This window comes from Saimiri boliviensis, chromosome 11, assembly GCF_048565385.1.
Source record: "Saimiri boliviensis isolate mSaiBol1 chromosome 11, mSaiBol1.pri, whole genome shotgun sequence".
Lineage (NCBI taxonomy): Eukaryota > Metazoa > Chordata > Mammalia > Primates > Cebidae > Saimiri > Saimiri boliviensis.
The window spans coordinates 10,027,165-10,044,466 of NC_133459.1; the positions used below are offsets into that span (position 1 = coordinate 10,027,165).

Consider the following 17,302-nt stretch of genomic DNA (forward strand, 5'->3'; position numbering starts at 1 on the left):
CGCCATTGCACTCCAGCCTGGGTAACAAGAGCGAAACTCCGTCTCAAAAAAAACAAAAAACAAAAAACAAAAAACAACCAATCAAGCCTTTGCAACAGTCCCCCAAAGTCTCAACTCACTTCAGCATTAACTCAAAAATCTACAGTCCCAACTCTCATCTGAGACAAGGCAAGCCCCTTCTGCCTATGAGCTTGTAAAATCAAAAGCAAGCTAGTTATTTTCCAGATACAATGGGGGTATAGACATTACATAAATACAGCCATTTCAAATGGGAGACATTGGTCAAAACAAAGATGCTGCAAGAACCATGTAAGTCCAAAATCCAGTGGGACAGTCAAATCTTAAAGCCCCAGAATGATCTCCTTTGACTTCATGTCTCACAGCCAGGTCACACTGATGCAAGAGGTGAGTTCCCATAATCTTGAGCGGCTCCACCCCTATGGCTTTGCCGAGTACAACCTCCCTCCTGCTGCTTTCATGGGCTGGCATTGAGTGTCAGCGGTTTTCCAGGTGCAAGGTTCAAGCTGTCAGTGAATCTACCATTCTGGGGTCTGGAGGATCGTGGCCCTCTTCTCAGAGCTCTACTAGGTGGTACCCCAGTAAGGATTCTGTGTGTGGGCTCTAATCCCACATTTCCCTTCCCCACTGCTGTAGCAGAAGTTCTCCGTGAGGGCCCTCTGCCTGCAGCAAAATTCTGCCTGGGCATCCAGTTATTTCCATATGTCTTCTGAAATCCAGGGGAGGTTCCTAAACCTCAATTCCAGGCTCAACACCACATGGACATTGCCAAAGCTTGAAGCATCTGAAGCCATGGCCTGAGCTCTATGTTGCCCCTTTCAGCCATAGCTGGAACAGTTGAGGATGTTATGTTTTTAACAAAAACATCTGGCCGAGTGCAGTGGCTCATACCTGTAATCCCAGTACTCTGAGACGCTGAGGCGGGAGGATCAACTGAGGCCAGGAGTTTTGAGACCAGCCCAGCCAAAGAGGCAAAACCCCATCTCTACTAAAAATACAAAAACATTAGCCCAGCATGGTGGCAGGCACCTGAAATCCCAGCTGCTTGGGAGGCTGAAGCGAGAGACTTGCTTAAACCCAGGAGGCAGAAATTGCACTCCAACCTGGGAGACAGAGTGAGACTGCCACAAAAGAGACCAAACCACTCTTCAACAACAAGGATAACCCACACATGCTTCCTTTTTCCTCATTCCTAACAGGCTGGTCCAGGAAAATTTCACAACTATTCATGCCTACTTTTACTGAGTGACTCCAGGAAACAGTAACTGGAGAGCCAGGCGCAACGGGAATCTGCGTCCTGGGGCACAGTGCCTGCCGATGTGACGTGTAGCACAGAGCTAATCACCTCCTGCCCATGTTTTTCGAGTGTCGAGGGGGACCTGGCTGTGGGAGTTTCTCTGAGTCTTCCTGTTGAAGCCCCTGGGCTGTGGCTCCACAGCTGCTCCCCACCAACAGCACCACACACGGCAGGTGCTCTCTCACTGGGCAACCTGGGCTGTGCAGCTGTCTACCACGTACCTGTCTGATTTTCCAGTTGGAAAGGACATGCTTTTATTTCCCAATGACTGTTTAATTTTTTTGGCTGCAATACATTTCTGAAAAGATAAGAAACATTTAAGCTGGATGGCCACCATAACCACAAGACATGCAGAAAAACACACCTGAGCTCAGGTGGCCAAAGATTCTAGCACCACAGGTGTGACTTTTGATTCCTGGCAAGAGGACATTTCTGTGTTTCTGAAGGCAGGGCTGCTCGGAAGTGCAGCAAGAGGAACAGGAGGGCCCCAAGCAGCCCTGCCTCCCACATGTAGAACCTGCGGCCACGCTGGTTGCCTGCCAGCGGCACCAACACCCACGTGGGGCGAATGCAGGCTTGTGCTGGCCCCAAACGGGGTGCTTTTGGCCTGCAGCTATAGTTCCCATGGTAGGAAACACAAATAATACCTTTAAAACCACACAGCAGCTTTTACGACCTCATTTTATGAGTTGCTGGGGTAATTGATGGGTATTGTCTGCACTTGGGAAGAAATGAGGTGAGGAAAAAGATATGCAAAGAAATGGATTCCTAGATGGGCCTGTCTTCTCAGCAGGGGAGGAGGTCAAAAATAGGTGCTACCGCTGTGCTCAAATCCTCCAGGAACAGTTCTTACCTTGCCGGACAGGGTCTGTTTGTTTGGATCAAACTGGGAAGCAGCTTTGGATTTGCTTATTCCTGAAAGGTAAGAGATGAGAGAGCTCTGCAGTCAGGTCAGTGAGTTACCACACATCACAGGCTCACAGTGAGGCGGGGACCACAACTCTAGGGGAAGCCTTGGCTGTCAGAGCGCAACCCCAGTAACCATGAGGGGCTCGTGGCTCATGTAAATGACCACATGGTGATCCTGGTTCCTGCGGGCAGTCCAAAGACCAGGCCTGCTTCTCTCGGCTCTAGTCCCAGGATGTTAGGGACAGGTGGCTAGAGCAGTGGCCCCTGCATGTAAGGAAATGCATTCTGATCTCTGTGCTGGGTGACACCATCAGGAACTTGGGCTCCGAGGCGACACTCCTGTATAAAGCAACATTGCATGTTGTTCTGGAAGCTGCTAGAGCCGGGAATGCCATCTGCAGCCCCTTCAAAGCAGGCAGACTCTCATGGCCCAAGCAGCCCTAGGGCTTCATGTCATAGGCATTGAGATTTTTCAACAAACAAAATCTTTACTGTGTGTTGTGTGTGTGTGCGTGTGTGTGTGCGTGTGTGTGTGTGTGTGTGTGTGTGTTTTTCTGGGCACAAGTTACAGTGAAGAAGGATGGAGTGTTGGTCCCAATGGAAGTGACAGGTGATCTTGCTAACCTACCACAGAGGCCACCGTGGCAGTGAGCTCCTGGGGAGGAAGTGGTGATGGGGCTGCAGGCATCTGTCCACATTGCCATGGCCCCTCTGGACCACTCCAATAATTCCTGGCTAACGCCACGCCTCGTGCAGGACTGACTCGGCTCCTATGTTGCGGTCTCTTTACTCTATGGCTTCCTCCCACCTGATGCACACAGATGTCCCTGTATGGGCCCCAGAACTTCCTCACCAGCAAAAGCCTTGAAGTCTGACTGGCTGTAGTCGTAAGGCGTAAAATCTTTTTCTGGGGGCCCTGGGTCCTTTGGCTTCTTGGAAATTTTGAGTCGTTTCTTCTCCTGTTTCTGTTCTGGGGTCCTTGGGTCACTTGCTGTTCGCTCTCTCTTCTTCGCAGCATTTTCTAGCTGTAGACCAGGAACACATGTGGGTGAGGAACAGGGAGGTGCATGGGAGAGGGAACCCCACTGGCCTCAGCGGTAGCCAGGACCCAGCTGCTTAAGTGGTTAGAAGAACAGTCAGTTAGAAGAACAGTCAGTGGCCGGGCCCACTTATAGGCTGCCAGCACTTTGGGAGGCTGAGGTGGGTAGATCAAGAGGTCAAGAGATCAAGACCATCCTGGCCAACGTGGTGAAACCCCGTCTCTACTAAAAATACAAAAAATTAGCTAGGTGTGGTGGCACATGCCTGTGTCCCAGCTACTTGGAAGGCTGAGGCAGGAGAATTGCTTGAACCCAGGATTGGAGGTTGCAGTGAGCCGAGACTGTGCCACTGCACTCCAGCCTGGGAACAGACAAAGACTTCGTCTTAAAAAAAAAAAAAATAGTCAGTGGTGGTGGGAGAAGAGCAGTGGCTGGAACATCCAGACCAACACTCAGGGTTAGTTGAAACAAATTCCTCACTGGACAATGACATGAGGTCATTTAAGAAAGACAAGCAGGTCAGGTGCAGTGGCTCACGCCTATAATTCCAGTGCTTTGGGTGGCCGAGATAGGAGGACTGCTTTAGGCCAGGAGTCTGAGATCAGCCTGGGCAACACAGCAAGACCCGTCTCTACAAAAAAATGAAGAAAACCTAGCCAGGCAAGGTGGTGCGTGCTTGTAGTCCTAGCTACTTGGGAGGCCAAGGTGGGAGGATTGCTTGAGCCCAAGAACACAAGACTGCAATAAGCTATAATCACACCACTGTACTCCAGCCTGGGCAACAGGGTGAGGGTAAGACCATGTTACTATTTTTTAAAAAAGTAAATGGAAAAAAAAAAAAAAGAAAGAAAGAAAAGGCAGGGGGCAGGGGTTAAGAATCTGAGTGATAGCCTGGGCAACACTGCGAGGCCGTCTCCACCAAAAACAGTAACAAAAGAGAGCTGGGCATGGTGGTGTGTGCCCGTGGTCCTAGCTACTTAGGTGGCTGAGGTGGGAGGATCGTTTGAGCCCAGGAGGTTGAGGCTGCAGTGAGCTATGACTGTGCCACTGCACCCCAGCCTATGCAACAGAGGTAGACCCTACTTCAACAAACAAACAAACAAACAAACATTTTGCAGGGTAAGGCAGGACACACAGGCTTCAACGCTGTAACTTCAGTACCTTTTCTACTACTACAGTTGAGTAGTCTGGCATATTTACCACAAATGCAGGGGAAGAAGGGCAAGAGGAATTACAGTATCAGCACTGTGGAGGTTTTGGAAATGAGGTGGACCCTAATGGCTAAGCTAAGGTGACCTAGAAAGAAGGCGGCACTTAAAATAAAGCACGGGGCAAGCCCCTAAGACACCCGAGGAAGACCCTGTCCATAAGCAGGGGCATCGTTTCTCAAAGGAAAAAGGAGAGAAAAACTGGCACGTACGGCGGCCTGCTGTCGGACGGAGGCGGCCTGCTGTCGGACGGAGGCAGCCTGCTCGGCTGCAGCGCTGCCTGCTTCCTTTGCCTGTTCCCGGGCAGCTGCAAGGGAGAGAACTGTCTCTGGAGTTGCTGAATCCAGCAACCACCCTCCTCCATCTCCATCCTCCTCCAACTCGGCCCAGCCACAGGGCTTGTCACAGCTGATCCCCCCTCCCTCTCAGCTCCCTGGTCTCCCAATCTCTACAGGACAGGCTGCCTGGGACTCAGGCTGCTGTCCTCTGCTCACCTTCACCTACACGTGAGCTGATCCTCCCCAGCCCTGCCTGCTCCTCTCCTGTGAACCTGAACGCTCAGTGGCCTGTGGACCTGAGGGTGTTTAATAGGATCGTCACCATCATGGACAAGCCCACTCAAACCAGCTACTTTGGCTGCCAGCAACTCCAGCTTTCCAGCTGCTCAGGACAAAACCATCATCTAACGCTTACTCCTTTCTCTCACATGCCACATCCACCCTCATCATCAAATGCTGTCAGGTTTGCTACAGGCTAGATCCAGGCTCTGACAGCTTCTCACCACCTCCCCTGCTCCCATGCTGGTCTCAAAGCCACCATCCCCTGTCACCTGGGTCACTGTCATGTCTCCTATCCCTTCCCGGGCTCTCGTCCTTTCCTCTCTAGTCGATTCTCAACACAGCGGCCAGAGGGCCACAGCCCCCTCCTGGCTTCTGAACTGGGAGTAAAAGGCAGCGTCATCCTGTGGGCCCCTGCTGGCTCCTTCCCCATCTCCTGCTCTTCTCCTGTTCTGCTCTTGTGGGCCCACTTGCTGCTGCTGAGCATGCCCAGTGAACTACCCCAGGGCCTCTGGGCTCGCTGTGCTGTGGCTCCAGAACACTCTTTGCTAGGTTGTTCAGGTGTCTTCAATGTTGCATTCCTTAGACTGCCTTCTCCAGCCACCGTCAGCCCATAGCGACAGCACCCTCGGCACTCCCCACAGTCAGTCCACATAGCACCTGCTGCCATCTGATGGGAGGGACACTGAGTGCCCACCATCCCTCAGCAGAAGGGAAGCCCAACAGGGCAGGGCTGTGCCGATTTCACTCGAGGCCAGATCTGGCACTTGGCTGAAACAGCTGATGTCAACAGCCATCCCTTAGCAGCCGACTGAGTGACAGGGAAGTGAACGTTACCTGTTTGCTCAGCTGCCTTCTTCTTGTCAGTTTCGTTAGACTCCTTTTGCACTTGTATCTGAGCCAGCTTCCAACGGTTGCTGATCTATAATGAAAGCAAATATAACCAAAAAAGCCCTCCGAAGTCAGCTGCCTAAGTCTTACTTTTCACGAGGTGATGTAGGGCAGGTTAAACTAAGTACACACTTTTTTTTTTTTTTTTTTGAGATGAAGTTTCACTCTTGTTGCCCAGGCTAGAGTGCAATGGCATAATCTCGGCTCACCGCAACCTCTGCCTTCTGGGGTCAAGCAATTCTCCTGCCTCAGCCTCTCAAGCAGCTGTGATTAAAGGCATAAGCTACCATGCCCGGCTAATTTTGTATTTTTTTTTTTTGAGACGGAGTTTCGCTCTTGTTACCCAGGCTGGAGTGCAATGGCGCGATCTCGGCTCACCGCAACCTCCGCCTCCTGGGTTCAGGCAATTCTCCCGCCTCAGCCTCCTGAGTAGCTGGGATTACAGGCACGCGCCACCATGCCCAGCTAATTTTTTTGTATTTTTAGTAGAGACGGGGTTTCACCATGTTGACCAGGATGGTCTTGATCTCTTGACCTCGTGATCCACCCGCCTCGGCCTCCCAAAGTGCTGGGATTACAGGCTTGAGCCACTGCGCCCGGCTAATTTTGTATTTTTAGTAGAGACGGGGTTTATCCATGTTGGTCAGGCTGGTCTCGAACTCCTGACCTCAGATGATCAACCCGCCTCAGCCTCCCAAAGTGCTGGGATTACAGGTATGAGCCACCAGGCCCGGCCTAAAAGTACACACTTCTAAGTCATAAATTTCAAATCTAAGGGCATGAAGCACAAATCTCTCTCTTTGTTTTTTTTAAAGACGGGGTTTCACCACGTTGGCCAGGCTGGTCTTGAACTCACGACCTCAGGTGATCTGCCCGCCTTGGCCTCCAAAGTGCTTGGCTTACAGGTCTAAGCCACCACGCCTGGCCAAAACACAAATCTCATGCTAGGCCAGGTGCGGTGGCTCACGCCTGTAACCCCAGCACTCTGGAAGGCCGAGGCAGGCGGATCACCTGAGGTCGGGAGTTCAAGACCAGCCTGACCAACGTGGTGAAACCCTGTCTTTAAAACAAAAACAAAGGCCGGGCGCGGTGGCTCAAGCCTGTAATCCCAGCACTTTGGGAGGCCGAGGTGGGTGGATCACGAGGTCAAGAGATCGAGACCATCCTGGTCAACATAGTGAAACCCCGTCTCTACTAAAAATGCAAAAAATTAGCTGGGCATGGTGGTGCGTGCCTGTAATCCCAGCTACTCAGGAGGCTGAGGCAGGAGAATTGCCTGAGCCCAGGAGGCGGAGGTTGCGGTGAGCCGAGATCGCGCCATTGCACTCCAGCCTGGGTAACAAGAGCAAAACTCCGTCTCAAAAAAAAAAAAAAAACAAAAACAAGGCCGGGCGCGGTGGCTCAAGCCTGTAATCCCAGCACTTTGGGAGGCCGAGGCGGGTGGATCACGAGGTCGAGAGATCGAGACCGTCCTGGTCAACATAGTGAAACCCCGTCTCTACTAAAAATACAAAAAATTAGCTGGGCATGGTGGCGCGTGCCTGTAATCCCAGCTACTCAGGAGGCTGAGGCAGGAGAATTCCCTGAACCCAGGAGGGGGAGGTTGCGGTGAGCCGAGATCGCGCCATTGCACTCCAGCCTGGGTAACAAGAGGGAAACTCTGTCTCAAAAAAAAAAAAAAACAAAAAAAACCAAACAAACAAAAACAAAACAACAACAACAAAAAAACACAACCAGATCTCATGCTGGCTTTACTGCTAAAATCCTTATTAAGGAGGACAAAGTACTACTGTCCTCCAGGCACTAAGACATCCGGCATCTTGTTCAATCCCCCTGTAACCCTGAGTCAAAGGTACTGTCGTCACCCTCTCTTTAGAGACAAACAGGCTTGGGGAGGCTAAATAACTTGTCCAAGGGACAGGGCCAGGAAGTGACAGAGGTAGTAGACTCAAGGCTGGGCTTCCACACGTCTGCTGTGTTACCTCCTGACACCATACTGACCTACAGCATCAGAACACATGTAGGTAACACTAAGCTTAACACACAGACGGGATGTGCGGTTGTTCAATGTGCCACAACCCGTGGGAGGAAAGAGGAGAGAAGGCAGAAGCTCCATCTGATTCCCCACTTCTAAAAACAGCAAGTTAACTCAGGGACAGGAATGGGGCCGGGAGACCTCTTAGTCTTGCCTAACGGAAGAGCTCTGCTGCCGTGCAGGGGGAGCCAGTCAGCTATGTGATCTAAGCAGACGCTTCCTGGAGGCTGGGAATGGTGGTTCACATACTAGCTCCCAAGAGCACCTTAAGGGGGTCCCAGGGAGGTGTGTCCTCATTCTTACTCATCATGCTGGTAAAAACAAGCCAGATAAATAAGATGGAGTGTTTTAAAGTTAAAGCTGTCACCTTTAAGAGCCTTAAAGTAACAGATATGCATCAAGCTGTGTATTTAATATTTGTATACTTTATTACATATAGATTAAACCTCAATTAAAAAAACGAAAATAAGGCCGGGCGTGGTGGCTCAAGCCTGTAATTCCAGCACTTTGGGAGGCCGAGGCGGGTGGATCACAAGGTCGAGAGATCGAGACCATCCTGGTCAATATGGTGAAACCCCGTTTCTACTAAAAATACAATAAAGTAGCTGGGCATGGTGGCACGTGCCTGTAATCCAAGCTACTCAGGAGGCTGAGGCAGGAGAATTGCCTGAACCCAGGAGGCGGAGGTTGTGGTGAGCCGAGATCGTGCCACCATTGCACTCCAGCCTGGGTAACAAGAGCGAAACGCCGTCTCAAAAAAAAAAAAAAAAAAAAAAAAAAGAAAATAATGAATTCTTTCTTATAAGGCTTCCAAGTGCTTTTGAGCATCTGACTCAAGTTCTGGGCCCTGTCCCTAGAAATAATATTTCAAAAATAAAGGGCTTTTGCATTCATGTTCAGGGGATTCACAAATGAGATGAGCTTGTCTAAAACAGAAACCTGGTACAAATAATTAAGAAATCCCCTTTTCTTGGAAAGTCTCTTTTAGAACAGGGGAAAAGTCCACTTACTTACTTCATAGATTTTCGTTGATGGATCGAACTTCGCTGCCTGAGAGATGGGAGCGCGGTGTCCCAGTGAAGGCAGAAACTGAAGAAAGGAAATGACTGTGTGAAATGCTGCCCGGAATGGAATCTAGACCCACAGGGCAGAGGCACTCAGATGGGGGTTGCTGGTGTCATGTCAGCATCTTTGCCTGGATACCAGGAAAGTTAACACACTGGATTCAGAGGCTTCCTTCTGAGGCAACAGCATGTACAGTTGCAGGTATCTCTGTGTATCTTGTCAGCCCTGAGCACACAAAACTACTACTCACCATCCTAAATGGATTTTCAAAGGACTCCATGATGTTCTGGGCTTTTTTCTGTGCAACTGTCAACGGACCCTTCTTATTGTCTTCAGCACTAGGTTCCTGCAGAGACAGACAAAAAAATTATCACTAATAACCATGATCAACTGTGATATCAAGATGCAAGCAAGATAGCAACAGTTAACAGTGATTTCTTTTTTTTTTTTTTTTTGAGACAGAGTCTCACTCTGTTGCCCAGGCTGGCGTGCAGTGGCACGATCTCAGCTCAATGAATCCTCCACTTCCTGGGTTCAAGCAATTCTGCTGCCTCAGCCTCCCGAGTAGCTGGGATTACAGGCACATGCCACCATGCCTGTCTAATTTTTGTATTTTTAGTAGAGATGGGGTTTCACCATATTGGCCAGGCTGGTCTTGAACTCTTGACCTCAAGTGATCCACCTGCCTCGGCATCCCAAAGTGCTGAGTTTAAGGTGTGAGCCACTACACTCAGCCAGTAACAGTTATTAATACCAATGGCTAAGGCTGATTTTCATACACTCTCCTACGTATAACAACACACAGTAACAACAGCACACAGTACACAGTAGCGTTTCATTATCAACGTGCTGGATCACTGAATTCTCACCATCCTCACTGCCTATGAGGTGGTATTACTCTCACCACTTTACAGAGGAGGAATCTGAGGGCTACAGAGGTTGTGACAGTCTTCTGGAGGCTGGCAGTGAATACGAGCAGAACAGGAATTTAAACCCAGCATGGTTTGGCTCTAGAATTTGGGGTCTTATTTGATGTCTGAATTTTATTTTATTGATTGACTTGACTGAGATGGAGTCTCATTCTGTCACCCAGGTTGGAGTACAGTGGCATGATCATGGCTTACTGCAACCTCTGCCTCCTGGGTTCAAGTGATTCTCCTGCCTCAGCCTCCTAAGTAGCTGGGATTATAAGCGTGAGGAAAAATGCCTCGCTAATTTTTGTATTTTTAGGAGACATGGGGTTTCACCATGTTGGCCAGATGGGTCTCAAACTCCTGACCTCAGGTGATCTGCCAGCCTTGCCCTCCCAAAGTGCTGAGATTACAGGTGTAAGCCACTGTGCACAGCCTGAAATTTAATATTTCATATATTTATAAGGAATAATTGAAACTATGCAACAAAATGCTGCCTCCAGGTGGGTCCATAAATACGAGCTATCCTTTTATTTCATTTCTAATTATGCCCCTTGCCATATAGAGTGCAGGGAGCCCACAGCCTCCTTTACATAACATAGCACTTCCGTGTCAAAGCAGCCCAGAGTTCACACTAACACTTTTAGCTGATAAATCACCTTCATGACTCAAATCAACTCTGAGGTCGACTAAAGCGCCTAGAATTTTCTCATTAATTGCTGAAGCAAGGTCCGATCTACATTTATGTAATTAAGTTAAAAACGAAAGTGAAGCCTGGGCGACATGGTGAAACCCCATCTCTACAAAACATACAAAAAGTAGCTGGGTATGGCAAATGCCTGTAGTCCCAGCTACTCGGGAGAAAGCTGAGGCAGGAGTGCTTGAGCCTGGGAGGCAGAGGTTGCAGTGAGCCAAGATGGTGCCACTGCACTTCCACCTGGGTGACAGAGTAAGATCCTGTCTCAAAAACAAAACAAAACAAAACAGGGAAATAACTGGGTATAATGACATGCCTATAATCCCAGTTACTCGGGAGGCTGAAGCAGGATTGTTGGAGCCTCAGAGGTCAAAGGTGCAGTGAGCTGTGACTGTGCCACCGGATTCCAGCCTGGGCAGTGGAGCGAGACCATCTCAAAAAAAAAAAAAAAAAAAAAGCATTTCAAAAGCATTTCTCTTCTTCACCGAAAGCACACACACAGGTGCTGGGGTCAGGCAGGAAGCTGCAGGCAGTGCACATTCTACAGTTCGCTGGACAGCACACCCACACCACCCCTGCTGGGCATCCGGGTGAGCCGCTCTTCCCCTGCCCCTGCTGCAGCCATGTCTGGAAAGCCCTGCTCGTATGTTCTCTGCACAGGCCCTCCTCCCACTAGGTGCTGTGTCAACACCGGGACTTCAGCCTTTCCTTGAAGATTTCTTCACACATGGAGCTCAGAGAATCCTCCATCCACTTCCCGAGACCACCTCCTCCAGAGTGGTGAGTGCCCCTTACTCATCTGTCTCCATGCCTCTCCCACCACTACTGGGTTTTGCTCTCAGCATTAGTCTCCAAGTGGATGCAACCCTCCAGGCAGACAGCCTGCTGGATAAACCCAGTAAATCCTAAGGGGTGCTACTCACATTAAATAATGTGATGACAGCTGTGGCAATCAGGCATGTGGTACCCAGCAAGTTATCTTCTTTTTCATCAGGGAAGAGGTTTGCCTGGTTCTGAATTGGCACAGATCCTAGAGGAGCAGAAGTTAATAAGGTCAAGGCCTACAGAATTTTATTTCATTAATTAATTTATTTTGTTTTATTTTTTCTTTTTGAGATGGAGTTTCGCTCTAGTCACCCAGGTTGGAATGCAATGGCACAATCTTGGCGCCCTGCAACCTCCATCTTCTAGGTTCAGGTGATTCTCCTGCCTCAGCCTCCCAAATAGCAGAGATTACAGGCACCCGCCACCACGCCCAGCTACTTTCGTATTTTTAGTAGAGACAGGTTTCACCATGTTGGCCAGGCTGGTCTTGAACCCCTGACCTCGGGTGATAAACCTGCCTCGGCCTCCCAATGTGTTGGGATTACAGGCCTCAGCCACCACACCCAGCCAAGCCTACAGAATTTTAGACATGGCAGGTGTGTCCCAACCTCTTTGGGACAGTCAGGGGGGCTCTCGACTTTACCATTGGTTGGGATGATTGGATAGCCATCCGGAGGGGCATGGGAGCAGTCGTGAGGTCCAAAGAGAACATTCTCCAATCTCTGCATAAAAAAGACACCAGCAGGCTGGCATGTAAAACGTGCCATCCAGCAGTAGCTTCCCGCCAGCTGTCAGCACAGGCCTCTGGCAGAGGTGTACTTGAACTGGCTGCAACTGATGTCTTCCCTCCCGGGGCAGACAATGGATCCGACACTATACCTCCGCACTGGGCAGTGGTGCGCTCTTCTTCACTCCGGCTGCAACTTCAGACTAAGGGTAAAAACAAAGGGAACTGAGGAAAGTTGTCTAAAGGCCTCAGGTCCAACGCCCAACCCCCAACACTGTGTTCCTTCACCAGACTGTTTCTCAAGAGCCCAGAGATTTTCTTTCCTCCCTTCACTCCTTGCAGTGCCTGGCAGGAGAATTATTTGGTGCTCAATAATTACGTGTAGGGTGAAAGAATAAAGCTCTTTATTGTGACTAAGCACAACAGGAAGGGTGCCAAAGAGCTTGAAAAAGACTCTTCTCTAGTAACCAGGGTCTCCCTTTACTTGGACAAAATACAGAGCCTACAAAGACATTTTTTTTTTGAAATAGAGCTTCACTCGTCACCCAGGCTGGAGGGCAGTAGCGTGATCTCGGCTCACTGCAGCCGCCGCCTCCCAGGTTCAAGCAATTCTCCTGCCTCAGCTTCCCGAGTAGCTGGGACTACAGGTGCACGCCATCATACCCAGCTAATTTTTGTAATTTTATAGAGAGGGTTTTGCCATGTTGGCCAGGATGGTCTCGATCTCCTGACCTCATGATCTGCCTGCTTCAGCCCCTCAAAGTGCTGGGATTACAGGCCTGAGCCATCGTGCCTAACCCCAAAGACATTTTTAACATAAAAATTGCAAATGTAGGGCTGGTAGGTGGCTCACAACTGTAATCCCAGCATTTTGGGAGGCCGAGGTGGGAGGACTGCTTAAGCCCAAGAGGTCAAGACAGTCTGGGAAACACATCAAGACCCATCTCTACAAAATATTTCATCACTTGAGGTCAAGAGATGGAGACCATCCTGGACAACATGGTGAAACCCCATCTCTACTAAAAATACAGAAATTTGCTGGGCATAGTGGCACATGCCTGTAGTCTCAGCTACTTGGGACATTGAGGCAGAAGAATCGCTTGAATTTGGGAGTTGGAGGTTGCAGTGAGCCAGATCACACTACTGCACTCCAGCCTGGCCACAGAGTGAGACTCCATTTCAAAAAAAAAAAGAATGGAGACCAGCTTATGTATTTACAAGGCCACAAGGAATAAGATGCTGGCAGAAAGAACAGGCCTGCTAAGCCTGGGCGCAGTGGCTTGCGCCTGTAATCCCAGCATTTTGGCAGGCCGAGGTGGGCAGATCACCTGAGGTCAGAAGCTTGACACCAGCCTGACCAACATGGTGAAACCCTACCTCTACTAAAAATAAAAAATTAGCCAGGAGTGGTGGTGCATGCCTGTAATTCCAGCTACTTGGGAGGCTGGGGCAGGAAAGTTGCTTGAATCTGGGAGGCAGAGGTTGCAGTGAGCCAAGATTGCACCATTATACTCCCGCCTGGGCAACAGGAGCAAAACTCCATCTAAAAAAAAAAAAATGCTTGGTGTGGTGGTGTGTGCCTGTAATCCCAGCTACTTGGGAGGCTGAGCCAGGAGAATCGCTTGAACCTGGGAGATGGAAGTTGCAGTGAGCCAAGATCACGCCATTGCACTTCAGCCTGAGTGACAAGAGTGAGACTCCGTCTCCAAAAGAAAAAAAAAAAAATCAGGTCTGCTAAATTGGGAATCTTTAGTAGAAGAGCTTTTTCTTTTTTTGAGACAGTCTCCCTCTGTCACTGTATGATCTCAGCTCACTGCAACCTCCACCTCCTGGGTTCCAGCGATTCTCCCACCTCAGCCTCTGGAGTAGCTGGGATCACAGGCATGCACCCCATGCCCAGCTAATTTTTTGTATTTTTAGTAGAGATGGGGTTTTACCATGTTGGCCAGACTGGTCTCGAACTCCTGACCTGAAGGGATCCTCCTACCTTAGCCTCCCAAAATGCTGGGATCACAGGCATGAGCCATCACGCCCGGCTGGAGAACAGCTTCTTACCTTGAGCAGAGGCATCTCTCGAGCCTGCTGGATTAAAAGGTGCATTTCATTGATCTGCTGCCGCACAAGGGGTGGTACTGGGTTGCAGCATGCGATGATGCCCTGAGGTTCCCTGCAGACAAGTAGGAACACACACTCAACTTGTCACTCAGAAATGCAGCCTTCAAAGGCTTCCAGATAAGAATAATGACTGGGTAAAGCCACGGTGCCACACTTAAGCTGAAGCTACAGCTTGGTGACTAAGCAAACACTAATATCAGGACAGCCAAGGCCAACTTCTCCATGTGTTCTTTGCAACATCAAGCTTTAAGTGGATTCCTCTTAAAGCCTGACTCCTGCAGTCAGGGAGAACTGGAAGTAAGTACCACAGCACTACAGATTCTCAATTCTGCAGGGGGGAAACAACAGACTGTGGACTTTGATTCTTGCTTATTCTTCAATCGATATCACAAAACATTTAAGATCATGAGATGTTTTAATTTGGAAGAAAGTATACATGAGAAAATCTGGGGCTGGGTGCGGTGGCTCAAGCCTGTAATCCCAGCACTTTGGGAGGCCGAGGCGGGTGGATCACGAGGTCAAGAGATCGAGACCATCCTGGTCAACATGGTGAAACCCCGTCTCTACTAGAATACAAAAAAAATTAGCTGGGCATGGTGGCACATGCCTGTAATCCCAGCTACTCAGGAGGCTGAGGCAGGAGAATTGCCGGAACCCAGGAGGCGGAGGTTGCGGTGAGCCGAGATCGTGCCATTGCACTCCAGCCTGGGTAACAAGAGCGAAACTCCGTCTCAAAAAAAAAAAAAAAAAAAAAAAAAAAAAAAGAAAATCTGGGATATTTTCTTTCCTTGCAAGTAGATGCTATAAGGCTTGGGGACTTAGATGAACTCAAACTAAGGCATAATCATTGAGATTATTCCAGTTCAGAAGTTTTGTGTTTTTTTTTTAATTTTTTTTTTTATTGCGCTTTAGGTTTTGGGGTACATGTGAAGAACATGCAAGATTGTTGCACAGGTACACACATGGCAGTGTGATTTGCTGCCTTCCTCCCCCTCACCTATATCTGTCATTTCTCCCCATGCTATCTCTCCCCACCTCCGCACCCCGCTGTCCCTCCCCCATTTCCCCCAGAAGTTTTAGTTCTTAAATGGCAGCCTGAGGGCAGATATTCTGGATCCCTTGGACTTGCTACCTTCCAAGCTTAGAGTATTAATCTCTGAGTAAACAACCTTGGGTAACAGCAACCAGAAAAGCTTGATTTTGAAGAACATGTGATCTACTGAGAAAGCTGAAACATATTAATCAGCTCTCAGACTCACTTAGGCAGTTCTTCAGCTATCTTCAGCATCATATGGTTTGGCAGTACGTATCTGAAAAAAACACACACATTGGGGACACATTACATTCAGCCAGTGAGTTCCATTAGATGCTGTCCTACAGGGGAAACAACCAGCTTTCACGGCAAAAGAAAAAAAAGAGCCCATTATTTACTTGCTATTAGATGTGCTCAGTCTGGAAGCAGGCATCAGAAGTTCTAATTCCTTACCCGTAACTTTCATCTTCCCTGCGAGCTGTTTTATCCCTCCAGGCAAACAGCAGCTGAAAGGCTGTCAACTGCTGTGTGTTAAGGTGCTTCTTTTGCTTCCTATAGAGTTCGAGGTAGGACTCATCCGTGAAGATAGGTTTGATGAATTTCTACAAAGTATTAGAGAATATTCAAAATCAATGGGAATCAAAATTGTGCCCTGGGCTCTGTAAAACGTTTGGCTCTTTTCATGAATGTAAGGAGCAAACCTAAGAACTGGAACCTGGCCAGACACAGAGCCTGAAAGTGTCGCAGTCTGTGACTGCGGCGAAGGCGTACCTTGAGGCAGATGTCCCTGCTCCGCTGCCACACCACCTGCAGCTGCACAGGCTGCCCGTTGCTGCGCTCCCACAGCTCCAGCCTCATTTTGTCATAGATGTATAGCAAGTAATGGGTGTCATCCCGGGCGTAGCTGAGCATTTCCTCAGGCAGAGGGCTGGAATTGCAGAGGACACTGTTTCACTGACTGCCCCCAAGGACAGCAATTCAATTTGTCCACTCCGTGGGTGCTGGGACGTCCTTAGACCCTTCTGATATGGAAGATCCTTTCATAGCCAATATTGTAGTTCTGCCAACACTTCCGGCATTTTAACATGCTAAGCCATTATTTTAATAGCTGGGTAGGGGGAGGCAGGGTAATACGATAGTTAAAATAAGGGCACTGTCGGCTACTCTGGACACACACAAGGAGCGGCAGAAAAGGGGACACTGTCCTCCTGAGTTCAAATCTCAGCTCCAGCTGTCTGTCCTTAGACAAGTTCCTTAACCTCTTTGGGCTTACCCAGCTAACTCGTGAAATGGGAACCAGGTACTTCACAGGCTGTTGTGAGAACTGCTTAGGACCACATCCTCGAAGCACTTAGCACAGAGCTTGGCACAGGGTAAGGGCTCCGTAACAGGGAGTGGGTTTTTAGATTTGATCAATTTTTACCTTTTATTTGGACTTTATCAGTCCTAATGCAATTTTATTTTTATATTTAGAGATTCTGGCATTCTGGCATGTGGAATTCCTGGAAAAGTTCAGTGGCACCTTCCTATGACAACTGCGACCTCGGGGAGACAGCAAACAAGCGGAAAATGACCAAGCTAAGCAAGGCCTGTAGGAAATGGGGCAAAACTGCTACCTTATGCCACAAAAAACATTCATTATAAAGCTAAACCAACAGTGTCCCTTAGAATTCTTCTAATGGACAAGAGAAGATCAGAAGATCTTCTTATACACACACACACACACACACACACACACACTCACTCATCCCTACTAGGGAGATTTGAGTTTCAAACAAGAGACCAGCATGGACAAATACTGATGTGGCACCTCTTTTTCAGCCACTATTTCCATGAAACACAGTGTAACTCAATCAGTCCATCATAAAGTCCACATTATCATTAAAGAATTTCCGCACTTTGGGAGGCCAAGGCGGGCGGATCATGAGGTCAGGAGATCGAGACCATCCTGACCATGGTGAAACCCCGTCTCTA

At 49.0% G+C, this 17,302-nt stretch overlaps 1 protein-coding gene across 1 annotated transcript in view; it reads right to left on the reverse strand.

Annotated features, from left to right (window-relative positions):
* EXOSC10 (exosome component 10) overlaps window positions 1-17,302 on the reverse strand; it is a 34,978-nt gene that overhangs the window by 1,319 nt on the left and 16,357 nt on the right. Inside the window, exons 11-24 of the mRNA XM_039474422.2 lie at window positions 16,100-16,256; window positions 15,782-15,930; window positions 15,555-15,605; window positions 14,236-14,347; window positions 12,333-12,383; window positions 12,097-12,175; window positions 11,552-11,658; window positions 9,271-9,366; window positions 8,970-9,044; window positions 5,867-5,951; window positions 4,685-4,779; window positions 3,078-3,249; window positions 2,169-2,230; window positions 1,537-1,613 (exon numbers count right to left, since the gene is read on the reverse strand). Coding sequence (XP_039330356.2) covers window positions 1,537-1,613; window positions 2,169-2,230; window positions 3,078-3,249; window positions 4,685-4,779; window positions 5,867-5,951; window positions 8,970-9,044; window positions 9,271-9,366; window positions 11,552-11,658; window positions 12,097-12,175; window positions 12,333-12,383; window positions 14,236-14,347; window positions 15,555-15,605; window positions 15,782-15,930; window positions 16,100-16,256 — 1,368 coding nt within the window. The remainder of the gene's footprint in view (window positions 1-1,536; window positions 1,614-2,168; window positions 2,231-3,077; window positions 3,250-4,684; window positions 4,780-5,866; window positions 5,952-8,969; window positions 9,045-9,270; window positions 9,367-11,551; window positions 11,659-12,096; window positions 12,176-12,332; window positions 12,384-14,235; window positions 14,348-15,554; window positions 15,606-15,781; window positions 15,931-16,099; window positions 16,257-17,302) is intronic.